The sequence below is a fragment of the Cloeon dipterum genome, chromosome 1 (genome assembly GCF_949628265.1).
Source record: "Cloeon dipterum chromosome 1, ieCloDipt1.1, whole genome shotgun sequence".
NCBI lineage: Eukaryota > Metazoa > Arthropoda > Insecta > Ephemeroptera > Baetidae > Cloeon > Cloeon dipterum.
The window spans coordinates 13,755,770-13,783,187 of NC_088786.1; the positions used below are offsets into that span (position 1 = coordinate 13,755,770).

Below are 27,418 nucleotides of genomic sequence, written 5' to 3' on the forward strand. Positions count from 1 at the left end.
AAATATTCCTTCACCAAAACTTACTTTAGTCTACATCAATAGTTGCAGGACATTTTTAAGTTCAATTTATTGCTTAGATTCAGGTGATAATCAGAAAGAAAATACAACATTAATACTGTAAGAGTATTTTATTTAAACACATACGCACCTTTGGTGGTAATATTGACACCAAATTACAACTGAAGCATTTTCCACTGTTTAAAGTATCCTCATCATCGCCCTTTGTACAAAACATTTCTGATAAATATCCATGAAACCGAATAATATGAAGAGAAGTATGTAAAATGTGTCTGCTCGCGCGTGTATGCAACTATTTGTGTCCGAGTGTTTGTGTGTGTCTATTGATTAAATTCCATTCACAAAGAAGTAACAACTGATTGGATAAAAATTCAGTGAAGAGAGACACATGGTCTACCAGTCAATAAACATTTAAGAATGAGTGGTTGCTGAGAACGTCAACAGATAATAAATTAAATTAATTACTCGCGCTGCTGCTGCTACCCAATAAATGCAAAGTAAAAAGTAACAAAAAATCGCATTCCTCGATTTGCGGTCACTTCTGTACATCAGATGAGAAACCAAATTTGTCTATTGCCCTAGTAAGAGTGTGTGTTTGTGAAAGTGTGAATCGACTTGACTGTAAAATCTACAAGGCCTCTTACGTCCTTCTCTCGTTCAGCCGCCAAGAGGTGCGAGCGCTGCGGGATGCGGGTGGCAATTTGGGGGATGCTCCCTCACCCCGGGGCGCTCAGTCTCTCAGGTCCAATTTAGCGAGTTTCTGCTTGTCGACATGAATCAAAACACCAAAAACGTGATGGAAACGAATCCAGTCTTGGACCAAGTTGTTTATTTGTGATGATACTGCATGTATGTGTATGTGTGTGTGTGTGTGAGAGAGAGTGTGGGCAATTTCTTTTTTCAAACACCATCACTTTCTCGTCAAATTCAAATTTCACTCTTTTGACAGTCGTACAAACAAATTGTTGGTTTCCGTTAACAAATGGGAATCTCTGTCGCTCGCTCGAAAATTTACAACTCCTTTGAATCAATGATGCAGGTTTCCTTGTAGCTACAGTAAAAATAAATAGTTGTCCGTCGTGATCACTCTCGAACAAAACAAAACATTCATTCGCCTCGAGGGGTGGTCGAAAGGCATAGTTTTTACTTTCGGGAATCAGCACGTTGCACAAGAGAGGTTCGTGGGCCACTTTCCTGCTGCGCGTTCGCACTGTTCACAAGTCTGATCTCTCGACCTAGCGCCTCGTCTTCTTCTTTTTTACACCAAACCCGAAAAAGTACGTGTGTGCATTAATACATTCACCAGCCAACAGCGTTTTCTCTACAATCATTGGGTCAGTTTCTTTCTGTTTTGAGTCCGGTTTTTAAGCGTAGGGCATGGAAAAAAGAAGATAAGAGAGGTAGGCGGCAACAAAATTTATATCACAGATGGCAAAAAACACAGGAAAAGTCAGGGGGTGGGGGAGTAATCGTCTCTCGCTCGTCTGCTCGCATTAAAAAAGCTGCTAAATTCGAAAGAAAGTTATTTACAAGTTCGATCCGCACAGCGAAGTAAAAGATGTGCTGAGCTACGCCTCCTCCTCGGGCGCCTTTTCTTCCTCGCCTGCCTGCTTCTCGTCAGGGGGTTGGTCGGTCTCGGTCTCAGCGGCCGCGGCAGCTACGGCCGCCGCCTCCTTCTCCTCAGAGCCCTCCCTGGAAACCTTGTTTCGTAGGCCTTTACGCTCGGCCAGCTTGCTCACCGTCTCCTCGAGCTTTGTCAGCGAGCCTAAGCCTTGGCTACGCGACTTGCTTTTGTGGCGTCCGGAGGATTTGGGTTCGTCCTCGGCCGCCTTGGCCGCCGCCTTCTCCAGTTGGGCGCGGGCCAGCTCGTTGGCCGCGTCCAGCTGCTGCTGCAGGAGTAATCGCTGGATCTGCTGCTGTTGTTTCTCGAGGGCAGACGAGGCCCGCTTGTGGTTGGACGACGACGACTGGCTGCTGGAGCGATGGCCCTTGCTGCTGCTGGTAATGGTGGTCGCGGAAGAGGTGCCCATGCCGTTGAGCAACTGGCTCTGCTGAACCAAGTTGTCGTAGGCAGAGCCCAGTGACGACGGGGACGAACCGAACGGGTTGAGTCCACCCAGGCCGAGCGGCGTGTACAGCAACGACGGGTTCGGGAAGAAGAGATTTAGGGAAGACGTTGGGATGGACGCCGAGGCGGATGACACAGCCGCCGCCTGCGACACCGACAGCGAGCTCTTGGACTCTTTGGGCGCCGAGCTGCGAGACTTACTCTTGGATGAGCCTGCGGAGGTGGACGCCCCCTGCCCTTCGGAGCCATCAAGTCCAAAGCCCAGGCTGGCCAGGTTGGCAAACAGGTTACTGCTCAGCCCACCGAAACCTGAGAGGCCGGCAAGGCTGCTCATGCTAGGCATCGAGCCGGCCGCCGCTGCAAACGCTGGCAGCAGCAGCGGGTTCTTCGGGTCAAATGGGCCCAGCGGGTTCTTCGGGTCAAACCCGAGCGACTTAGGGTCGAAGCCCAGGGATTTGGGGTCAAACCCAAGTGACTTGGGGTCGAAGCCTAGAGACTTGGGGTCAAACCCGAGTGATTTAGGGTCAAACCCAAGCGACTTTGGGTCAAAGCCGAGGGACTTTGGGTCAAAGCCTAGGGACTTTGGGTCGAAACTGGCCAGCGGGTTTTTCGGATCGAATCCACCTAGTCCCAGGCTGGACAGTAGACTGGGGTTTAGCCCAGACAAAGCCGCTAACGATGGGTTGAACGGCAGCCCCATGGCCGCTGCGGCCAAGCTGTTAGCATCAGACGCAGAAGCCTGCTGCACTGATCGACTCGAGCTGCTCTTCTTGCTGCTGCCCTGGCCACTACTTGAGCCAGCCGCGGCCGACGCGCTGCTTTGCTGGCCAGAGCCACCACCGCGTTTTGAAGAAGCGCTTGTAGGGAAGTTACCCATCTCTTTGAGCATTTCATTCCACTTGGGGTCAATTTCGAACATGGGATTCTCCAGAAGCCACTGACCCAGTTGTTTCAAAGATGGAGCTTTACTGCCGGTTAACTGTGAACACGAATATTTGATTAATTTACACCAATACTATTATAGATTATTTTTTTAAACTGAGTTTTAGCGCTATTTCCTGGTTTTAAGTTTGATTAATATGTACCTTTTTGCCAGTTGATCGGTTGATGACCGGAATGTTCTCTTCTCCAGTGATCTTTTTCCAATCCAAGATGGGAGGCGTTTGTTCTTGCCTTGGCTTGCGTCTACGTGCCAGGAAGTCGGCGGTGAGGTCATTGTTGACAAGGCCGCTTTGCTCAGACAACCACTTTTTGACCTGCGACATCAGCTTTTTTACAGCTCCACGAAATCAACACCAATAACAAGGTCCGGAAAGTGTTTTCAAATACCAAGATAGAGAAAAATGCCAATTTCACAGTCCGAGCCTTGTTAGAAAACAGCAGGAAGTAGACTTACCTTGGCTTCTTGCGAGTATGAACTGACCTTGGCCGAGAGGTCGGCCATTTTGTTCATGTCGGCCAGCACAGCCTCATAAGCCGCGGCCGCGGCTGCTGTCGATGACATCTTGCTATGTGCTGATGGTAGCGACATACCCAGTGAAGAGCCCTTCTTACCGCCCGACGCGCCGGTTAGCAAGGCGAGTGACGCCGCCAGGTCTGGTTGCGGCAGCAATGAAAACGTGTCCTTCAACGAAAATAATGTTTGTTTAACAACAAGTAATGATCAAATTTGCATAAATCGTAGAGATGATTCAGATTATGAAGATAATATTGCGGGCTTAGCAAGAGTAAGTAATTTGTCATTTATTTGAATTATCAACTGATCAAATCAGGCTCACGAAATTGTAGCACAAAATGGTGAATCACAAAAATGTCGTAATTTTTAGTTTTAACTATTTTGAAAAGGCTAGAATAGAAATCACCAATAATTCGAGCAGCTTTAATGCAGCGACTCTGATAGAGCAAAAGTGCGACATGACTTATGTGTTGATTTTGCATCATTATCTTTTCAATACCACACATTCAGGATGCAGTTTAAGACAATCACCTTGCAGGCGGCACTGGAAATGGGTGGCATGGGCGGCGGCGGCGCCCTGGAGGAAGATGAGGCCGCCGAAGAAGGCACTGACGTCACCGTGATGGTGAATGGCGGCTTAGAGGCGGACGAGATGGGTGGGTGGTTGGACGGCGTGGGCGCGCCCTTGTGCACATGTGGCCGCAGCAGAGGGTGGAGAGTGGCGCCACCCGGGGGTGGCGGCAGGTGCGACGGTGGCTGCTGGTGGGCCGGCGACGTGTTAGTGCCGCCGACCACGCTGATGGTCGCTGCTGTCTTTTTGATCAGCTCAGCAACGCCAGCATGCGCCGCCTGCTGTTGCTCAGCCTTCGCAGAGCTAAGACCCATCACGATCTCGTCCAACTTGCGCCGCTTCTTCTCCTTGCCGCCCGCGGAAGCGGCCGGCTCCTCTTGTTTACGCTTCATCAGCTTGTCCAGCATGTCGTCCAGGCGGCTCTTCTTGTTCTTGCTAGGCAGGCTGAAGTCCTGCGGCGCCTCGCCGCCACCGTCGTCGCCACCGCGTGCCCGTGACACATCCAGCGCACTCGACGTAGGACACTCCATCTTTGGGAGGCTGTGGTAGAAGCTGCAATAATATGAACAACGCGAAATAAACACAAATCCCGCAGCTTCCTTCTGAATCATAATTATGTGATAACAAGACGTACTGGTCCCGGTAAAATTGCGCAACGTTCAACAAACACCCAAATTTTCATTTTAGTTGACCTTTTCTTGCAACAAGGAAATTCGCGTTTGGTCGTTGAAAGTTGCGCAATTTTATCGGGACCAGGACGAAGAGGAAAATTTCTTAAAATGTACAAAATTTAAAACGTAACAGAGGAATAAAACATTCTTAGCAGGTGCAAATGAAGGAACAATTACGCGAGGTTGTCATAATTGTCAGAAGAAATTAAATGCAGTTTCCTTGGTGTGTAGCGGGCCATTTATTTTTCCATATTTCTACAGAGAGGTCCTATTCTATTAAGTTTCAGCTGTTAGTTGTAGCCCTAATTCATGAGCTCCCTGTCCCGTCTAGGTTAACCACAGCCCCCGACGGGACAGGAAGTTCATAATTAATTAGGGCTGAAACTAGTAGAGCACGAACTTTTCAGTAGAAATATAGAAAAGAAACAGCTCGCTACACACCGAGGAAGCTGCATTTAATTTCTGTTTAAAAGGAACAAAGCATCTATAAAAATAGATGAAATTTGTTCTGGTAGCTGCAATATAGATTAAGTGCTGGTGCCGGATTACAGAATAGGATATTTTACAACTTATTAATGATCGTTTTAATCAAAGATGTTGAATCCCGTTTAGCTATTTCTCACAACATCAATAAGATATAAATTGACTTACTCTGTTACCGAAGCTACAGCGACATTAGGAACGATTTCTACACATTTAGATTTAGACGTAGTTCAAACATTAAAATGACCTGATACTCGCAGAACTCTAACTTTTGTTATAGAAGAGAAGTTAATTTAAGACTGCAGAAAATGTATCTCGCGCAACGGCGTGCAACTGAGATAAAAAGAAACAAACTAATATGAGCGGACTCTGTCGGCAGGTGCTGCATTTACCCTTCAGCGCGCCCAAAAGTGGCATAAAACGGAACTTCTTGCCTTAGAATTTAACCTTATCACACGCCACATAACTCTGTGCAAGGTAGGGGAGGGTGTAATTTTAAATATTATTTCCATCATTATATTATAGCTTTTCCGTTGCAAATAAATTAAAAATCGATCCAACTGAGAATTTTAAATGTATATCCCGCCTCACGTCATCATTCGATGGGAATTTCAAGAAACAGAATAGCAACGAACAAAACGAGCTAGACGAAGCCGCCAAAAGTTATCAAATTCAACAACTTCAGTTTGCACTCACCCTGAGGACAGATCTATAGGTGTGAGAGTTGATGAAGTCCCTGGGATCAGAGTTGGGCCCATAAGACCACCTTTGGCAGCAGCTGCCGCTACGGCAGATGATGAAGCGCCTGTGTGGAATTTAAGTTCGAAGGGACTCAGTGGCATATTCAGCACCCTTGACGATGTGTTTTGGTGCGCTGGTGGCGGCTGTCCAAGAGCAGATTGGTTTGGAGTTGAACGTCTAAAAAAAAGGAGATGGTTGCAATTTGAGTTGTGACTAAATGAAAAGCATTTAGCTTATATTAACTCAATTAAGGTTGTGATATTTAAATTAAAAATCGGATAGAAGAAACAGATTCCATATTGCGACATTAAATGCTAGATGTATTTAATGCTCTTTGATGAGCTTTGACATATTTCCTAGGAAAAATTAACTGCACACTAATTTAAAAAAAGCGGCATTAACATAGCCGGAACATTTGAATTATGTTTGCGTAAATGAAAACTCAAAAGTTAAATTTATTGTTCGAGATTGTACGAAGATTAATAATAAAAATATCTAGGTAAGGTATCGTCATAGCCTGTGCCATCTTATGGTATTGATATAATATGAGAGCGCGGATTACTTGATGAAATTTAATCGCTGAAAGTTAGAGTTCAAATAGGAACAACTATTCCATATGCCCTTCCAAAATGCTTGAAATAATAAAATAATATACTGGAAAATTCAGTATGCTGTGAGCTAAATTTATGAGATATTATCTTAGCATACATAGTACATCTAAAAAATAAAATAGGGAATCCTGTGAACTCACCGAGATTCCTCTGAGAGAGATTCATCGTCCCAAAGTTTGCTAGCCTGCAAGTGACTGTTCTGAAGGAGTGCGTGCAGTTTGGCACGCTCAGTCTCAACGTCAATGGCGATGTGCTGGCGTTTGCGCTTCTTGGACGCTAGCGCTGCTGCCGCCATGGCAGATGCTCTCGATATTGAAAGACCCTGCTGGTGCGCGTGCTGCAGCATAACACCGTGCAGATCGGCCAGCTGCTGCTCTTCAAGTGACAAAGTAGGCGTGTCTCGGCGTGGAGTTCCGCCGGGTGGTGTGTTGGCAAAGATTTCCAGATCACTTGGAAATGGTGGAATTGGTCTTGGCGGTGGCCACTCATTTGAATCCACGGCTATCACCACCTGCTCAAGGCGCGACTGCAAAACATTATCCTGAAATACAAGCAAAGCAAAGGTAAGATAAACAATTCTTGAAATGAAACACGACCCTTAAATAATCAGTTGGCAAAAGAGAAAATATATGGTTTGAAAAAAGTCAACACTCTGACCTTTGACTTACGAAGTTAGTCCTAAAGTGCAACTTGTTTGACATAAAAATGACAGAGAACATTTTTAACAGCAATTTATATCTACACCAATCGAGGTATAAAAAAATCGAGTATGAAAAACGCAAAATCCTCTGTAAAACAGCAATTTTATGTAACAGTGAAACTATAATTTAAGGTTTGATATAGGTAAAATAGGGTGGCCCTTCCAGCTTATATCTTATAATACTGAGGACCCATGCCAGCAGAGTGTCGCCTGTGTTTATTTCAAATCTAGCGAGATTTATGGATTTACTTGGCAAGTGTTGTTTTTTAGACTAACAAGAAAAATCACCTTTGGCCAGCTGAATTTACTTGTGTGGAAGCTACTTTGCGCAGCCAGCATGTGAGCGAGACTCAGGTCACTGCTGGAGAAGTCACGCTTATCCCTGAATACAAATGTGTCCAATTCAGCTAGCTTGCTGAGTGGCTGGATGACTTCAAGATCAGGGAAAAGAGCTTTGAGATCAGGTGGAGGTAACGGAACATCAGCGGAAGCAGTCTGTTCCTTCTCTTTAACGGCGATAGGCTTCTCCTTTTCATTGATCTTTTCTTCAAGTTTTTCTGGTTCCTCTTCCTCTTTTTCAGACTCTTTTTCCTTCTCCATGGTAGGCTCGTCCTGCTTTTCATCTTTTTCAGCCCCCTCAGGTACTTCAACCTTCTCTTCTTCCTTCTTTTCCTCCTTATTTTCCTCATCAACGTCAATCTTTTCGGGCTCCTTTTCTTTTTCAGGACTAGCAGCCTGTTCCTCGATTTTCTCCTCTTCTTTGATTTCTTCAGGAGTTTTTGGTTTGGAGTCAATTGACTTAGCTCTCGCCTCAGCCGCTGCTGCAGCCGCTGCGGCTTGGCTCTTTCGCCTTGTGCACCTTGGCTCAGGCTTTTCCGGTTCCTCAGTAGCTGCGGCAGCTTTCTCTGCAGCGCGCTCTTTCTTAGACTTCTTTTCCTTTTTGGTGGTCTCAGGCTTTGACTTTTCCACGTCCGCAGTTGGTTTCTCTGACTCAGTGTCCTCCACCTTGTCATCTGGTTTTATCTCCTCATCAACTTCCATTTTCTCTTCTTCCTCCAACTTTTCCTCTTTATTCTCCTTCTCATCTTCTTTGGCCTCTTTAATTTCAGATTCTTCTTCAGGCTGCTGCTCAGTTTCCTCTTTCTTTTCGGCTTCTTCCTTGGGTTTCTCAATCTCAGCAGGGCTCTTGGGCTTCTCAGTCACCTCCTTTGCCGCAGATTCCTCAGCAAGCTCTTCGACTGGTTTCTCAGTACATTCACCCTCAACATGTTTCTCTTCCTCGCCAGGTTTAGGTGCGACAATAGTGAGTTCAACTTCATCCTTGTCTTCTTTAACCGATGCAGGGGCTGTAGTTGGGGCCAAGTCTTTCTTCATGCCTATTTTTTCGATCTTTAGAGTTCCCTCGCCCTTCTCCAGCTTTACGATAATCTCATCCTTGTCAATGCGCAGAATGTCTTCTGGCCTTTCAAGTTTGATCGCACCTATTGCGGCTTCCTCTTCTTCCTTGGACTTTTTCACTTCCGACTCTTCAGCCTTGCGAGCAGCACTACGCACGTGAGCGGGAACTTGGCCACAAGCGTATTGTCTCATCACGTCTCTAAATGAGAAATCTGCGTCGTTCAAGATGTATGTTTCGGTTCTTCCCAGACCATGCCTGCAGAATAAATAAATTAAATTATTTAGTGGATAGTATATTTTGCTCTAATATATTGTTAGGCTGAATGTAATGAATAACTCAGTTGCATTTAAACTTACTTAGCAGCTCCAAGAAGAAGCTCCTTGTCGTGTTTGCCTGACAGCCACCATTCAGGCAGGTCAGGTGAAGATTGGCACAGTTTCAGTCTCTCCTCTAAATTGGGGCTGAAGATAGTTTCTTCTCGTACCTTGTTCAACAAATCTAAACGCTCTAGCGTTCGCCTCGCTTTCTCCTCAGAGATCGGATCAACAACAATATCTAGAAGTTCTGCAAAACAATAATTCATATTAAATTAAGTTGAAACCTGACAAAAGAGCGAAATAACAAACCTTCATCCTCTGTGAGCTTCATACCGCACACTCGCTTCAGCATCGTACAGAATGCCCTGTAGTATTCAGTCATTGCCTCATCCTGTTTCCGTTCAAGGCGAGATATGCTTCTAAACTTGTTCCAGTCATATTGACCACGTTTTCTGGAAAATATAGTTTGTTCTTCAGTCCACTAATTCAACATTTTGGAGCCAGTCAAATTTATTGAGTAGTATATTTAATTTAATTTTCGATATATATGCCACAGAAAAATCAGAATAAATGTTAAATTATTATAGCAAAAGTGGCAAGATTTATGGTCAAAAGAAAGAACAAGGCATAACTTCAAATCTTGGCGCTCATGGATTTAGGATGGTAGCAATATGCACCACACTTTAGCGTTAATTTACAGCTAGTGCCTTGAGAGTAACATGTTACCTGTCGTACTCGACTCCAAAGGAGGAAACAGTGCGAAAGAAGTCAGCCTCCTCCTTGCGCGACCAGCGGCGCACGGATTCCAAGGCAGCGTGGTGGTGACGACCGCGCAGCAACTGCTCCATCTTTTCGCGCTTCTCATTCTTGGCTCGCTGCGCCATCTTCATCTCCTCACGCTTGAAATTACGCTGGTATGATGTGATGACGCGTCTCAGTCTTGTGTTGAGATCGGCCACCGAGGGCCAGGGTGCCTTATCGCCACCCTCGACAGGGTGCTCGCCTTCTAACTCGACGGGCTCGGCCTCAGCTTCGTCGTCGTCTGAAATCTTGCCCAGCTCTTCGTCAGTGATTCTGCAAGAAAAGAGAACTGCGATCAAGAAACAGAAGATGGCAACCATGTGGTAGGGTGGAGGGCGCGTGATAACCATGAATGTGACACATATATAAAATCAAGCATGCAGTGGGCGGGTGTGGAAATGAGTTGTTGTAAAAAAGCAAAGCTCGACACTTTCTGATGAGGCAGCTGCATTGGAAACGCTTACCTTTTCACACCGCATCACAGAATTTACAACTCTCTTTATAATACATACATTGGAAGAAATACAATGATTTTGCCTGGAGGTCTGAGCCAGCCAGAAGAATTTTTTGGTTGTAAACCAGTTTGATCAAAGCAGAATGATTCAGTTCAATAAAATGCTTTTGATAAAAAACGATAAGACAAAACTTTTTGATTTTATCAGCAAGGCTGTAAATAAATTTTAATCAGTTCTTATATTGAAGACCGAGTATTGACAAAGGATAACAAGCTAAATTTTCAGCTTAAAATTGGATGTATCCATATCATATTAAAATATTCTGAATAGAAGATATGACTTTAAATTTTACTTGTAAAATCCATCTGTGAGTTACACTAAAAATGCATCAGTAATATCAGATAGCAAGAAGAACAAATTTGTTTATTTAAATTTATTTGGAAACCAATAATTCGAAAAAGTCATGATGCTAAGTCAAAGAGGTTTGACAATCATGCTCCAAAACTGAGGATAAAAAAGTAAGGGTAAACCGTTCTAAGCTCACAAGCCGATTATTTATTTATATTCGGCCTATAGTCTACCCAGCCAAGACCTCTCAATTCAGCCGCTTTTGAGGCGTTTTAGCCGGCTACTCACTGTTTTCGCTTGGTCTGTTGCGTTCCCTGCGCCTCAAGTTCTGCTTTGGTCGGCGGGCCACACACGGCCAAAAAGCTGAGGCACGGATCTGCCCTCATGAGCGCGTAGTTTTCGTAACCGTGTTTGTAGACGCCGACCACGAGCGACTGGTCGTGGTGGGGACCCCACCACGAAGACGGGGGCAACTCTTGTGGCGTAGGCACCGCGGCTAAAGGCAGGTGGCTAAAAACAAGCAGGCCAGCCATAGGAGAAAGGGAGCAAAACAAGAGACAGGCAGGGGATGTGATCCTCGTGGTAACGCGCAAATTATAAATATTATGATATCAAAATGTGTTGATAATCCAACAGAGTAAACATGCACAGTTAAGTGCGCTCAAATGAAATTAAAAACCATGTACGAGAAACAAAACTGTGAAGCGTATAAAATCCAAAAAGAGGACACTGAGATAGACAAAACAATTATATGTGAAAAATCTGTAGAGAAATGGATCTGCGCATATGCAGCACACACTAAGTTATGAAAATCGTGACAACGGACATGAATGAAACAATTGGACACCATTCATGCAGGCAGTTAACTGCATGAACTATGATGATTTGTGTATGTGAGTTAGCCCCGTGGTCAACCCCGACCGACGGAGGCACTTACCCCAGAGCCACGCCATCAGTGATCTGCTGCGCCAGTTCACCAACAATGTCGTGCTTTACGTAGTGAAGCATTCGGATTCGTAGCAAAACCCTGTAAATATTACACCAAAAGAAATGACTTAGGTACAATTCTGGATATGTTGAATGACAGTTAGCAAAAACTTAATAATTCATAATGAACGGGATATAAGACGTTCTCTTACTTGGTTGAGTGTCTCAACAAATGTTTCTTGTAGCTTCCCTCTAGGAAAATATCGCCGTCATATTTTTCATCGCGACTCCAGTCTTGACTTGTGTCGTCGACTGGTCTCTTCTTTGATTTCCTACCTCTACCACCTTGTTGGTCTGTTTAAGAAGACATTATTATTTGGCCTAAATGTAAACCTTTCAGTAACTTACTGGCAGACTTGTCAGTCGCAAATTCAGGCGGCGTGACCAAGTCCCACGAAAACTGACGAAGTTTTTCGTCTCCTCGGAACATACGCAAGCAGTACAGGACAATGACTCTCGCCAAGTCCTCCACGTCACTTTCCCGCCAGCCTTGCCTGAACTGGCTGGTAATAAGGATTTCATTCCACCGACCCCATCTGTGAAACAAAACCATAAGTGATCCAGCGAAGCGAAATAATGTTAAATTAATTAGTGTTTCTCAATACCATCAGGGCGCGAGTTACACTCATGAGGCTTGAACGGTTTGACTGATTAAACAACTACTGCCTCTGACAGAAGTAGTTGCTAAACACGCAAACCCATCAAACCCTCAGTATTAGCATGGCAAAATCATCATATGGTATATAAATTGTTTGTCAGCGAAAGTAAAAAAACTTCTCTCTAATCACAACATACCAACATAAGCGTTGAAACATATGATTTTCGTTAACACACGTTCCCACAAATCGAAATATTAGATTTTAGATTCAGATTCAGATCAGTTTATATTTCCTTTAAGTCAATAATAACATTGGTGACTTATTAAAACATTAAATTGTTTCCCAGAATCAGAGAAGTTAGTTACTTGCACTGATTTATTTGGAATAGCGCTTACCCATAGGTAAGAAGACCTTTCTCGACCTTGAAGCACTCAGACCTGGACCAGCTACCGTACACGACGTCTCCCTCAGTGGCGTACTCCTCATACCGCCTAGCCTTAATTCTGCCAAACTTGGTCTTGTGCTTCCGGCCACTTCGTGTGCCCCGGACTCCACCATCTTCGTCACTATCAGATGACGAGTCCAATTCAGACATATCCATCACGCTCTCATCCTGACCGTAACGCTTTATTTGGGTGCGCCTCCTTGGCTCTGAGATAACTAACTCGCTGAGATCGTTTCCGTCCTTCATATCAATGTCAGCTTTCTTTGCCCACTTGACCCAGAAGTCAGGATCATCAATGTCAATGTCCGACCTGATTCCTGAGCTGGCAAAGCTAGCCTTGGAGAAAGTGGAGCCTTTTTCCGACTCCAGAGTGATCACCTGGGTGCGCCGCTCAAGAATTTGGTCAATGTCCTCCTCACAGAACTTGTCGCCTTCATCCTCATCCATGATAGCACCATAAGCGCCTTTTTTCAGCAGGTCTTCGATTTCTTTCTTGGTCAGCTGTTTAGAGTTTGGGTCCTTGCCACCCTGTGCTGTATTCATACTCTGAAGCACAGCTTTGTCAAGACCCAGCTTCAGGGAAGCCTTGTCAAACATTTCACGCTCATAAGTGTTGCGACACAACAGACGGTACACTTTGACCATCTTTTGCTGACCAATGCGATGACAACGTGCTTGCGCCTGAAAATATTGATAACAGTTAGAATTGAAATTTTTAACGCAACCGCCATGTTATCACGTGATGACAGATCATACATAATAAAGATATAATTTTCACCTGGAGATCATTTTGGGGGTTCCAATCACTGTCGTAAATAATTACAGTGTCAGCTGCGGTCAGGTTGATACCCAATCCTCCGGCTTTTGTACACAGCAAAAAGACAAATCTATCTGAATCAGGTTTCGAGAACCTATCAATCGCAGCCTGTCTAAGATTGCCTCGAATTCGGCCATCTATCCTCTCAAAAGGATATCTGCAAATTAATTATAATCGCGTGTAAGGAGATTGATAAAAGAATAATGCCAGTTAACTAACTTTCTGTACACCAAATAGTCTTCAAGAATGTCCAAGCAGCGCACCATTTGACTAAATACAAGTACCCTGTGTCCGTTAGCTTTCAATTTGGGCAGCAGCTTGTCGACCAGGACCATTTTACCAGACGACTGAATCAACGCCTTGTAATATGCGTCAGGATCTTCGCCTTGTGCTTGACGGAATTCTATGTGAATTTGATCCTCAGCACCTACATCAAATCAGATTCAATATTAACTCAGAGGATATCAACGCTTTAGGTTAAACCAAGAAAATTGTTTGCGAGTGTGGAATAATAATTTTAAATATGAAATGTATACCGCTTAGGAAGTTTTAAGTTATAGCTTACCATTAAGAAGATATGGGTGAATGCAGCACTTCCTCAACTCCATCATGGTATTCATGAGACTAGGTACATTTGCGGATGTGGTACCCTTCGACAGGAAGGAGAAGTTGCGCTCAAGAATGGCGCGGTAATACTTCTTCTGGATGTTAGTCAGCTCCACCTCAATCACAGTCTCTTCCTTGGGCGCGATTGACTTCTCAACATCCTCCTTCAGTCGGCGCAGCATCATCGGCTTTAGAAGCACTTGCAATTTCTGCACCTCTGTTTCGTCCTTCAACTGGCCAAACTCCTCTAAGAAACTCTCTGAACTAGAAAACTGCGTAGGCTCGAGGAAGTTGAGCAGCGAGAACAGCTCATTAACGTTGTTCTGCAGCGGTGTTCCTGACAGCAACACTCTGTGCTCCAGATTGAGCAATCTCAGGCCCTCAAGCAGCTTACAGTTCCGGTTTTTAAGTCGGTGCGCCTCGTCAATGACGCACAGACGCCAGTTAAACGGCCGCAGTTCCATAACGTCAGAAATGATGATCTCAAAGGTTGTGATCAGTACATTGAATTTGGTTACATCCTTAATGACGTTGCCCTTGGTGTCCTGTAAGTTAAGTTTGGAATGTTTTACAATTCTTTTAAATATAATATCAATTAAATAAGTATTACAAATTTGATGATGATAGCTATATGACCAAAACTTATTTACCTTAAAGAAGACTTCATATTCAGTGAGCATATTGCGGCTGGCAGACGAACCGTGGTAGACAACAACGTTGAGGTCGGTCCACGCCTCAAATTCGCGCTGCCAGTTGGGAATGGTGGACAGGGGTGCGACAACAAGAAACGGACCGCGGATGCCATACTGGTGCACAGCGTGAATGAAAGTGAGCGACTGGATTGTCTTGCCAAGGCCCATCTCATCGGCCAATATGCAGTTGCGGCTGTTGTACCACGAGAACAGCAGCCAGTTAAGACCCTCAAGCTGGTACTCGCGCAGCTTGTTGTCATTTTTGTACACAGGCGACTCGTTTAACTTTTTCCAGTCTTCAGGCCGTGGCCGCTTCTTTGGCTTCCACTGCTCCTTGGGTGGAACCTTCTGCCAGCGAAGGTAGTTTTGAATCATTTCAGGATCCACATCCTCCTCCAGCTCCCAGGTGGAGTCTTCGTATTGCAGGGAACGCCACTTAACCAAGTAATGCTTGGTTGGCGCACCACTGCCGTTTGGGTCTTCATGCTCAGTCACGTCCAGCACGCGGTCAACTTCGGTATAGTCTGGATTGAAGGGCTCCTCATCTAGCGTCTCAAAGATGTTGCACTGCTGAGTCTGCTTTTGTTTGAAGCGTTTGAGCTTGGCCGAGACGCGCTTGTCACCCTTGACCAACTCTTCTTCAGTGCGCCACTCGCAGTGCAGGTATGAGAAGCTGCGGTACTTGACAAAGTACTCTTCAACCTCCTCCATATCCTCCGCCGCCGTAACCTCGTCCAAGTGGAACTTGTGCTGCTGGACAGTCTTGTCATGGTCAGCCTTCTCATCCTCCTCCTCATTTTTCTTCTCATCAGTACTTTGAGATTCTTCTTCCTTTGGCTCGGGTTTGATTGCTTCAGATTCTTGGTCAGGTTCAGCCTTTTCCTCAGGTTTCTTCTCCTCCTCCTGGTCGACGGTTGCAGTGGCAGGTGGCGCCTCAGGTTTTTTAGCTGGTCGCCTGCCCATTCGAACTGCCAGCACATACTGCACCACCATGGAGTCTTCATCGCCTGTGTTAATGTACACAAAGTTGGGTTTGACGTTCGAGTCGGCCGCTGGCTGCTCCTCCTCAGCCTTGGCTTTCTTACCACCACCAGAGGTGGAGCTAGCAGTCGGGGTGCCAGGTGCAGCCGGGGTAGACGCACCCACTTGAGTCTCATCAGGAGATTGTGCCTCCGCCTTGTTTCCGCCTTTGGGAGTGCTGGCGTTGGAGTCTAAAATAAGATTGCCAGGGATCTCTTCATCAGAAATACTCAACTCAATGTCGTCAGTATATTTTTTGCGTTGTGTGTTGCGGGCCGATCGCCGCTTGTGCACGCTGTCATCCTCTGGTGGCGGCGAGGGAGGAGGTGTGCCCTCCATATCAGAGGGACCATCTGAGTCTTTGCCGATCAGCCCTCGCCGGCCCTTCTTTCCTTTATTTGCGATCATGCTTTTCAGGCTGCGGTTTCGCTTCGCGGCTACACTTTTAGGGGGGCGGATACGCTTTTTGGTTTCCTTCTTAATTGGAGTGGCCGGAGCAGATGACTCAGAGGGTTCATCACCCTCACCCTTAATATCCATCTTAGCGTCATCATCCTGTGTTGGAGTGTCACTCGGACTCTCAGACTCCTTCATTTCAGAGCTGACAGCTTCGATAGACTGATCGTCTTTGCTCTCTTCTTCAAGGACCGAGCTCTCTTGCTCACTGTCCTTCTTCTTCCGAGACTTTCGAGATTTTCCCTTGCTATCTTCGCCATCTTCTTTTTTCTTTGACTTTTTCTCTTTAGGTTCCTTTGGCACTTTAGGCTCCTTTGGCTTTTTAGGCTCTCTAGGTTTCCTGCAATCACATATAAAGAAATCCAAGTGTTAAATGCGACTCAGTTATGAATTTGGCTGCGGAAAATATAAATAAAAAGGTAAAAATTATATTTCATTTCTCTCTGATATTAACACTAGTAATAAAAGCATAAACTAAAAGTCTGATAGTGTAGCCGCAAAAAACAAATAAAATTATATAAGAAAGACAGAAATGTAGCCATTAAGATTATTAGGTCTGGTTTTAGGCAAGAAAACCCTTTAAATAACAATATCACAATTTATATCAGTGATTTTATTTTGAAATTTCAATCATTTTTCGAGTAATAGAAACAAAAAGGAACTGAATTTTGAAATATTAACGATTAAACTTGAAAAAAATAATTGTTATGTCAAATAGGAGATTAGGAGAGCGAGTAACAGTACATTTACAAAAGAAAAAAGTAGTTTAGCTGAGTTAAGAATAGAGATGTAGTTTAAAATGGTACAGATTGCATTAAGAACAAGTTATAGAGTAAATCGTTTTAATTATAATCTAAGATAATGTTTTTCAATGCGATAACATCTTTGTACAAATCAGAATCAGTTCACTAACCGGCAAAACGTTAATATGATGATTTAGACATCACCTACCTTGGCGTTTTTGGCTTTTTCTGCTTCTCATCAAACTCCTCAATGGAGTAAGGGTCCTCATCAACCGATGCCAGGGCTGGTTGTGGCGGCACCACAGGCATGGCCTGCTGCTCCTGAGGCTGGAGCAAGTCCGTTGGCATGGGTGGTGGCACTGGTGGTGCCGGCGGATTTTCAGGCTCCATTGGTGATTCCTCTGAGGTCTCCATGGGCTCTGGCAGGGGAGCATCGTCAGACTGCTCTGGAAGCGGTTCCGCTTCCTCCAACTGATGTGGCATCTCCTCCATGGGCTCGGGAGGCACCAGTGGCGGCGGCGCTGACGCCATAACTGGCGGCACCTCCTCTTCAACTGGCGGTGGCATGGGCATAGGGGGTGGCGGCGGGGGTGGATCATGGTGCTCTGGCTGCATTTGTTCTGGAGGCGGCTGGAGCGGCGGTATAGGCGTGGGTTGAGGAGGTGGAGGCGGCTGCTGTTGCTGCTGCAGGGGCGGTTGCATCACCTGCGGAAGGCCTGGGCTCGATGGCACCATGAGGGGCGGGGGCAGCGGCGAGGCGATGCTCGATGGCATGACTTGCGGGGGCGGCAGCTGTTGCATCTGGGGTGGTATGCCTTGAGGTGGTACTGGCATGGGTGGAATACCGGGTGGGGGGCCAGGGTGAATGGGCGGGCCCGGGGGCATAGATTGCTGACCAGGGTGCACACCCTGCTGCATCATGGCGTGGGCTGGTGACCCCTGCATACCCCCATGCTGCAGCTGCATCTGCATTGAGGGCGGCATGCCTGGGGGCATGTGATGCATGGGGCCCATGCCTCCCATAGGATCCATGCCATGAGGCGCCATGTTTGGCATGCCCATGTGTGGCGGTGGTGGTTGCTGTGCGTATGGTGGCAAGTGAGACATGATCTCACCGTTTGACGGCGGTATCATATCATATGGGCTTGGTATTTGTGCTTGGTGCTTGGCGCCACGCTTGCCGCCGCCTCCACGCGGTTTCCTTTGCCCACGGGAGCCCTTTCCACGACCTCTTCCAGTAGTTGGAACAGGTGGGATCTGAAGCAAACCCACAACATTATTAATGTTGAACGCGACCCCGGATTTTATGATAGGAGTTGCCATTGAGCTGTTTCACGCAAACTAAACTATAATATTTTAACAACTCGTGGTTTTTGTTCCAGTTTAATTAAGAAGAGTTACAGATCTTCAAGTTTGAGCACACAGTGCTTTGAAATACTTACAAATTCTGGTCAAAATATTATTTTTAATCGTTCCTGAACGATTGTTTAATGCATGATTTAGTTAATTAGGTGGAGTGACAAAATGTTTTCCTAGCATAAGAAACAACATTATTTAAGACGTGGATGCAAAATGATTACGTAGGCAAAGAATTTTGACAAATTCCTAAGAAGTTTATAGACATCTAGGAGAAATTAGAGGTGTACTTACATGATCTATGCCTAGAGATTGGCTGGGCAAAGGCATTGGACTTGGCAAGTTGCAGTGAGCGCCAGGTCCCATGCAAGGAGTTGTGGCGCAATGTTGCTGAAGAGTCTGCAAGCGTTCTTGCATCCAGGCAGTCTAATTAAAAATAAAAATAAATGTTTGAGGCCAAGTCAAATTAACGAGAAAATAACGCAAACATTCTAGCAGCTTTTATACAACTCTATGTCCTTAATTGTTGTGAGAGCGGACATAAAACATATTAACGATTTCCAGATATATAGAGTGGTGGATAAATTGAAGACAAACTGCAGCAGACATTAGCCTGATCTTCCGATCCCAATAGGTCCACCCACCACTATCTTATTTCCTTCTATAGACGCTCGGGCACCTGCTGACCTTTCATTCTCCCCATTACTTGGTACTAGAAACTTCCAGACATTTCCCAAAGTTCAAGAATATCTAGTTCCAGAATATTCGATTGAGATTTACTATTTCCAATTAAAATTTAAATTATTCTAATTAAGTGACAAACCACTTTTCTAATTATTTGATGTAAATTCTGACAATAAAGATTAACCAATTACACCCCGACTTATATCACACAGCAAGAAATATAATTCAAATAATATACTCTAAATTGTAACAGTAAGTTCTAAAACCAGATTTCAAGACCCCTTTTTATATTTTGAAATATAGTTAAGTAGTAGTCAAGTTAATCGTTGTGTTTCATTAAACCGACACCTGCTCCTAGAGTTTACAGCAATGCAACTCAACCTCATAAACGACTAAAGCGTGTACTGTCCACTATTTTAGAAACAACTGAAAGATCAATTCAATCTACAGAGTTTTTCTCCATTGCAACATAGCGGTCACCACCAAAATGTTACAAACAAGAAAAAGAACTTGCACCATCTGACGGTAGGAATTTTAGATATGACATGAGCGAGAATAGCTTGGCAGGCCTTTTTTGTAATACACCACTTGGGACAAATCTGGGGAGGATGTTTCTTCTCTCAACAATGCCGCAAAACAAACGATTGATTGAGATATATTCTAGTCGATTTCCAATTTTATACGCTAGAAACAAATTTGAAAGAACTTTCCAAAACGCAAAAAAACAAGATTTAAGAAGATAATTTATCTAACATAGAGGTACCAGACTGGACTTTGGTAATAACATATCAACAATGAAAGGAGTTTCCTTGAGTAGAGATAGGTACTTATGTTTAGTTATCCTCTAAAGTCATCTATTAGTTAACGCCAAACGCCTGAATAATAATTCCAAACTAAATTAAAATGGCAATCCATAGCAGAAGCGACAAAGTTTTTCCATTAGATTTGCCAACGTTTAAGCGACTGCAACACTTACACAATCCTTTTTATTCTTTATTTTAATTACCATTCTGACTCAGTGAAAAAAAATCATTTAATTAGTTAAAATTGAAAATACCTTTGACTGGATGTCTGGCGTTTGTTGAGGCATGCAGTAAAACTCCTGAAGCTGCTGTTGCAGCGCGGCCATCTCCTGCTGATGCCCCATGGGTCCTCCAGGCATGAAGCCACCATGCATGTCCATCATGTGACCAGGTGGACCCATCATGTGCATACCGCCAGGACCTTGCATAGAGGGATGCATTGAAGGCGGTATGCCGTGGGGCGGTCCACCCATCGTCATGGCCTGTGACATGCCGTGAGGTCCTAACTGCGACATGCCCATGCCCATTGCATGCGGTGGCGGTGGCCCGTTGGCCGCCATGCCGTTCGACGACTGCGGTCGCGACGATGGTCGTGCGCCTGCTGCTGAAACTGCTGGCGGCGGCGTCGCCTGATATGATTCAGAGTCAGACTTGGGCGGTTGACTGTTACTACTGTCGCCTTGGTAGGCGCCAAAGTCTGGCGTCGAGTACGCGTCTGGTGGCTTAGGCTTATCCTCCTCCTGCTTCTCCACCGCATGCTCCTTGCCCTCGACAAACTTGTCCAAGCTGAACTCGGACTGGTCCGGCGGCCGGCGAGAGTCACCCTCTGAGCTTGGGTCAGGTACTGTCTGTTGAGCGGATTGTGCATCTTGTGACCGTGGCCGGGTCATGTGAGCCTCTGTGTCCATGGAAGAAGGTGGCTGTTGGGCAAGCAGAGTACAGAAACGAAAAAATTATTGACTGCTCACTTAACCTTGGGTGCAAGAAATAAGTTCCAAATGTATCATAATTTAAATCTTGAAATGACAACTTACGACTGTCAAGTGGAGTGGCATGCCAGACTGCGAAGAGGGTATCTCCTGCATAGTGCCGCCAGACATCATGCCACCGTTCATTTGCTGTTGTGATGCCATTGGCTGCTGCTGCGGCGTGGGCGGGCCACTCATGTGGCCTGACGCCTGCTGCTGCCTTTGCTGTGGCCACGGCTGTGGAGACAGCGGGTTGCGGCCGGCCATGTTGGCCTGTTGCATGGGGCTGGGGATCATGCCCGGGCTTGGGCCTGACTGTTGCTGCTGCTGTTGCTGAGACTGTCTGCTGTAAGCGCCGGCAGAAGAGGGGTACTCTGAGCTCGACGGGGGCATTACCATTTGCTCCAGAGCCTGAAAATTTAGCAAAATATTGATTTTAGTCCTGGTTTCCATGAAAGAAGTGTATGACAGAATAAAATTTAAGCCAAAAATTATTTGAGATGATACTATGGGTTGCATAGTATTAACTTTCAAAAGAAATGGAGGAAACCTAGGACACAAACCTGTAAAGTGCTGGGTGCCTGTCCCATACCCGGGTACATATGTCCCGGCGAGGAGCCAGGCGGTTGATTGAGCTGTTGCTGCTGTTGTTTGGAGGAAGGTTGCCGACCTGGCGACATGCTTGGTTGACTAGTCAGGTGCTGGTGGTGGGGCGACAACTTGGATGAAGGCTGCGGCGGCCGCGGGGACATCTGCGGGGGCCGTGGGGACATCTGTGGAGACAGCTGCGGGTACGGCGCTCTGTATTGGGGACTGGCACCCCCCATTGAGGGAGGTGGACCAGGTTGCTGCATGCTGGGATGCTTGCTTGACTGAGGGTAGTGGCCCATTCCCGAATGCGGTTGCTGGTACTGGTGGTGGTGCGGCATCTGGTGGTTGTAGCCAGCCAGCTCGTGCTGCTGTTGTTGCTGTTGCACCTGCTGTTTCGACTTGGGCTGAGTGATACGACTCCTGTCAGCTCTTTGACTTCCAGGGGGAGGGGAAACGTCTGGTGAGAGATGGGATTGGATATTTACCTGTTGCGGATACTGCTGGTATGGGAATCGTTGATGTCCAGCAGACTGGCCGTACCCACTAGGATAGCTTCCCTGCTGGCCGCCAGGGTACATTTGGCCAGAGGAGGCAGGGGTCTCTGGGTAGTTTTGTTGCTGTTGCATCATGCGTTGCTGCTGTTGCTGCTGCTGTACCTACGGAAATAAGTTCAACATAAATTAGAACTCTGGACAAACAAAAGGTCGTGAAATTAGATGGAAACTAAGAGGCGTTTATTACCGAGTATTGCCCCTGCTGCTGCTGGCTTGGCATTAGCTGAGAGCCCATCATAGCGCTGTTTGAGCCACCATATTGGCCCATAGCCGGTTGCTTCTGCTGACCAAGGGCTTCGTAGCCCATTTGTTGGTGCCTACCATAGCCAGCCTGCATCTGGTACTGCTGTTGCTGCTGCGATTGGCTGCGATATGGCATGCCAGGCCAAGGCATATGCTCCGCTGAACCAGCCGCTGCCGCCTCCATGCCGGCACCAGGGTACATACCTATAAGATGTAGTATCAGTTTCTATAATAAATATACCTGCTGCACTTTTAATTTCCCATAGAGAGCACCAGTCACAATTTTTGACATTAAGAATTTTAACTGCTTTTGATTTCTTCGGTGGCTCTATACCAATCAAATTAATTTTGTGACATTTTAAATAAAATTAGAAAATTGGTCAACTATTGATTAGCTTTACATTAAACGCGTTTCCGCTCGACAGAAATATGATTTGTAATTACCTTCCCCATATCCAGGGTACTGTTGTTGTTGTTGTTGCTGTTGCTGCTGCTGTTGCTGCTGGGCCGAGTGGCCACGGCCCCGCCGCGACTGCGGCGGTGGTGGAGCCTGCGGCGGCATTTCATGGCTCATTGGATAGCCCCCAACCATTGGACGGCTGGGGTCATAATGGCCACCACCGTACGGGTCCATGTGGTGCTGTTGCTGCTGCTGGTGGGTGCTGTAGTCGCCAAAAGTAGCAAGTTTTTGTAAGGGAGACTCGCCAGACGTCGCACCGCCTACTGGCGGAGGACCTCCTGCTGCTCCTTGTGCTTGAGGTTGCTGCTGCTGTGTTGCTGGAGATGGTCCGCTCGGGTAGCCAGATGGAGTTCCCCCATGACTTCCATATGGTACCTGCTGCTGACTGCCACCTCCTGGATCTCGCACTGACGGACCTGCCCAACGTTCGCAATCAGTTTCTCTCCTTTGGTGCTTTATTTCATCTCAACACTATTTAGGTGCGATTGGTATTCCGAGACGAAACTGATTATCATATGAAGGTAACAACTTGCAATAATTTCTCCAAAACGGATCTGTAGTATATTTAGTTTTGGTAGCCGTGTGAAACTACATATCACTCGGTCTTCATTAATTTTTACGTGACTGGTTTATGTAAACCGTGACGCAAACAAATACTTGACACCAGCATATATTTCAACTAAATGCAGAACTATTAACTGCCTTAGATAATTAACCTTATTTGAAAACATCATCACCTTTCTCAATACAAATGATGGTATCTTAAATGAGTTAAGGGTAATTTATTTTCACAGAATTTTTAATTACCAGGTCCAGTAGCACTCGAATCACCAAAAGCTTCAGATCCTAGATCCGGAAGACCATCTAATACACTGCCACTTACGTCGTCACCGAATAGGTCGTAAGAATCCATTTCAAAGCCAATTTAAGCTTTCTGAGGCCTCGCTCGCAGAAGCGTCGCTCGGCCTCACTAACTGTTGACAGAATAAAAACAAAAATCCGATCAAAATAAAGCACTAGCAGATGTCATGATGGTAAGAAGGCTGGAAAATAATTCACAATGCTGAGCTGAAACTGTTCAGACGTTCTCAAGCCTGAAACCAAAGGGGAAAAGCTATACGCTTATGGCACTGGGAAAAGCACAAGCGATACAACCATTCCCGTTCGGGCACAGGAGCTCATCCCCCGGCGAATCCAGCAATGGTCTTGACTTCACACCTGCCAACTATACGCAAAAAATGTGTGTACAAGCTTCACGTCGATAATTATTGTGTATCTTTGAACGTAGGCAATACTTTGCAGATTTACTTGAAATTTACGAACTTGATTTAATTTTATTGGAAACACAAAGTGAATGATTGCACTCATGTTTACGTTTTAATTACAGTGTTCTTGTCTACAGTTTCAATCAAATGGACACTTGATCTATTCACAGAATTTTATAATTAAACTATCAAGTAGTCATAGCTTCTTTCGTGAAGTTTTTCCAAACATTTTTGTTTTAAATGTTTTGCACAATAACGTCGAATAATTAGATATGCAGGGAGCTCTGTAACTTTTTGTCATTTATCATTCATTTGTTCTGATGAAGGGATTTTTATTAGCTACACTCAGTAAGTAGCATTACTCCATGTCAACAGTTTAATATGAAAATTCGAAGGTTAATCATACTAATCAAGATTTATTGGAAATAGTTACAAATGCAGTCGATTACATGCGCAAATTTCATGCCAAGGAGGAACTACGAAATGTCAGAATGCTTCCATTTCATTGCAGCTCACGATTACATAAGAAAACGGGAAAAGTCGTGCGCCAGAGAGCTAAAAATCGGAGCGGGCAGATGGATTTTTGACTGCGTGGCTCACGCGTGACCAGTCGAAGTGGAGAGAAAGATAGAAACGGGAGAGACAAACAATCCATCAGAAAGATGGAGATCGAGTCAGTCAGACACAATACACACGGACAGACATTAGCTTTATTTATTGCACCTGCGCAATGAATGGTAATGGGGCCAAAGGATTAATGCCGCCGCCAACGCGAGCGGGTGAGCGACGGAGATGCTTCTCGCATCACCCGCCGCGCTGCATCCTTTGATTGGCATCGGCACACCCCAAAACGCTCCAAATCAGAACAATTCATGGAATTTTTATCTTTCCTACTCCTCAGGTTCCATTTTAGCGCACAAGTTGCTAAGAGGGTATCATGGAGTAACTTAAATACTCTTTTATAATTGATTAATAAATTCCACCGCAAAAGAAATAATACTAAAGTAGTGATTCTTAGTAAACAATATTTTTTTATTGGCTTTTTAGTTGCAGCATGGCGCCCTTACTAGTCATATATATGGTGTGTACAGTTCTCTGTGGTTTATTATGAATATAGCAATTAAATGCCCAAGATCAGTAAAAGCCAAATAATAAAAATTAACATTACCTGACTCGGAGCATAATATCGTTTTTAACGAAAATTCCTTAGTGAGGCGTGACTTTAAATTATTGATAAGGAACCAGATCTGATTTTACTGTTAATTTGGTAGATTTTAACTTTGCGCTGGCAGCAGCGGCCTGCCTGAAAGCTATTCCCATGTTGAGTTTGTACATGTGGCCGGTGTTTTGCTTTAGGCCGCGTGGCTTTCGATAAAATAATCAGTAGTTATACAGCACAATGGTTTTAGCTTTGCATTATTTGGAAAATGCAATAGTTACAATGCTCTTGAAAACAAATTAGTTTCTTGATCTTCACAATTAATTTTACCGTAGGAACACTTTGAGTGTATCCAACATAAATATACACAAATCGAATCTTACCACTAGCAAAATACTTGACATATTTTTTAAAGAGGGAGTGCACTTACCTTTAGAATATTACACCAGTTAAGTTTAATCATATCGTATACTGCAACATTTATGTGGAAACTGGTTCTTCTTGATCATGCTGCGATTCAAACTGCGAACAAATTAGACACAATCAATGTATTCTTGCTGTAATTCACAAAGACAGCAAATTTTTTTACTTCAATACTTGAAGTTAACCCAAGTTTTCAACCCGAGCCAAAAAAGCGGAACTCGCAATAGCCGATAAAAGCTTTACTGCGGTAGCAGGAAAGTTCGATACACTGTGATAAAAATGAGTATACGGTTTGACAAAAAATAGAATTTAAATAGAGAAAAAGATGGCGAAGAGGGGGGAAAATTTCTAGCTCATTAGATTTTGGTTTCAATTTACTGGGATTTTAGAGTCTCTTGCGTGAATGTTTGACAGTTTCACATCCAATGTTATAGTTCTAATGGAACAACAGTGAATACTGGCAAGTGTGTAGAATCCTAGCATGTTCATTATTTCGAAAGCTACAACCAGGATACACCGAAATAAAAACTTTAAAATAAAGGGAAAATGATTTTTGTCAGACTTTTTATATCACGTCGTGAAAGAGAGCCTTATCAAAAACATTAAAATTGTTTATTTTTGAAGAGGTTAAATAATCACAAGAGTCTCAGGCCGTCATCCAAAGTCATGTAGTTTACTGGTTTTCGTTGAGGCTCAACAGTGAGCAAGCAGCGTTTAATTTTACGATTCATTATGAACAAAAAATTGTGTTTAAATTATCAAGATGTTCAGTTTAAGAAAAAAGCTTACTCTCTGAATAGAGAAACTACAGACAACCATTCGTGGTTTTGTAAGAGAATGAACAAAATCTTATCTGTTAAACGGTGGTATATAATATAATGTTTCAAAATTTATACAGAACTAATTTATTTAAATATCAGATTGTATATAGATATTTCAACTTCTAGCTAGGAATTTTTGTTAAAACGGCGTAGAGGGTACAACATAGACCTTGATCAGTGCAGCCAAAATTTTTAAAGCGTTAATCCACGTTTTCTGGGTTTCCCTGCATGTACCCTGGCAATTCAAAATGGCAAATTGCACAAAAAAGGCCTAGGCCCACGATCGATACTGGCAGGAAGCGGCCGGCCTGTTGCGGCTGGGCGTCCCACCGGCCCCAAACGTAAACAGACGACGGACAGGTCGGACAAGCGAGCCAAGCAATGACTGCCGGCGGACGGCGGCGTCCCGCGCACGTCCGAGCTGGACGCCGGGACGCTGCGGGACGGAGCGTCCGGGGTCCGGAGACGTGTGCGAGGGCCTGTGTCACCACCGCGCTGTGTCAATCAAGCAACTCTCATTTCCCCCCTCTACTCCCGATCATATTAATCATTAAACCCTATCTCTGGCTCGCACCAAGCCGATTTTCCGGCGTCCGGCGGCCGCTCGCGGCCGAAAAGCGCGGCCGCCGGGAGTCCGCGGCCGGCGTTGACGCGCCGGGACGCTGCTAATTGCGACGCCCGGGTCGTCGGTGATGATCCGAGAACAATGAACTTTGGCGAGTGAACGCCATTCGCTGAGAAGTGTTTCGGCTTGGGTGCTTGCCTCGCCGTTCGATATCCCATCCACCCCAGTTATCACACTCATTAGCCGATAAGTCGGTAATTACGCCGGCCCGCGGTCAACTTCCCTCTCTAAATCCGAGTACATACCTTTAAATTGCGCTTTTCGTCCTGCTTTCTACATCTAAGCGCTTGTTTTATGCACAAATAACAAGAACTTTCTACCTTTCCACATAATATCGGTGCGACAGAATCGTGGAAAATACTGAAACTACGCTTCAAAGCCACGCGCTGATTCGACGTCTCGCGGCCGCTTGCTCTTGCTTGTCACGGAGCGCCGGCGAATTGCGCGCCGTGTAACATGGCG

General features: G+C 45.1%; 1 protein-coding gene across 2 annotated transcripts; it reads right to left on the reverse strand.

The window, feature by feature from the left end:
* Positions 1-109: 109 nt before the first annotated feature.
* kis (kismet) lies at positions 110-27,325 on the reverse strand. Of its 2 annotated transcripts, XM_065497524.1 has the most exons (30): positions 27,202-27,325; positions 25,518-25,609; positions 23,471-23,637; positions 22,648-23,079; positions 22,148-22,407; positions 21,892-22,062; positions 21,379-21,810; positions 20,882-21,226; positions 20,102-20,767; positions 18,655-18,786; positions 17,213-18,261; positions 14,744-16,601; positions 14,053-14,638; positions 13,707-13,914; positions 13,449-13,644; positions 12,621-13,351; positions 11,975-12,162; positions 11,779-11,920; positions 11,577-11,666; positions 10,928-11,149; positions 9,762-10,109; positions 9,345-9,487; positions 9,075-9,282; positions 7,608-8,973; positions 6,760-7,160; positions 5,964-6,185; positions 4,074-4,665; positions 3,483-3,710; positions 3,172-3,342; positions 110-3,065 (listed from the first exon to the last, which is right to left on the reverse strand). In XM_065497524.1, exons 3-30 carry the CDS (start codon positions 23,574-23,576, stop codon positions 1,587-1,589), a joined length of 12,972 nt encoding a protein of 4,323 aa, XP_065353596.1. In that variant the 5' UTR covers positions 23,577-23,637; positions 25,518-25,609; positions 27,202-27,325; the 3' UTR covers positions 110-1,586. The 2 variants fall into 2 exon arrangements, with proteins under 2 accessions (XP_065353596.1, XP_065353595.1); XM_065497523.1 differs by having other exon boundaries at positions 21,379-22,062.
* Between the last annotated feature and the right edge of the window lie 93 nt (positions 27,326-27,418).

Excerpts from the sequence above, each read along its gene's own strand:
- kis (XM_065497523.1), bottom strand. The coding sequence starts at position 23,576 with ATGGATTCTTACGACCTATTCGGTGACGACGTAAGTGGCAGTGTATTA. Across the intron at positions 14,639-14,743 it reads AATATGAAGTCTTCTTTAAG|GACACCAAGGGCAACGTCAT; the intron begins GTAAATAAGTTT and ends CTTAACTTACAG. Across the intron at positions 11,667-11,778 it reads TTGTTGAGACACTCAACCAA|GGTTTTGCTACGAATCCGAA; the intron begins GTAAGAGAACGT and ends TAATATTTACAG.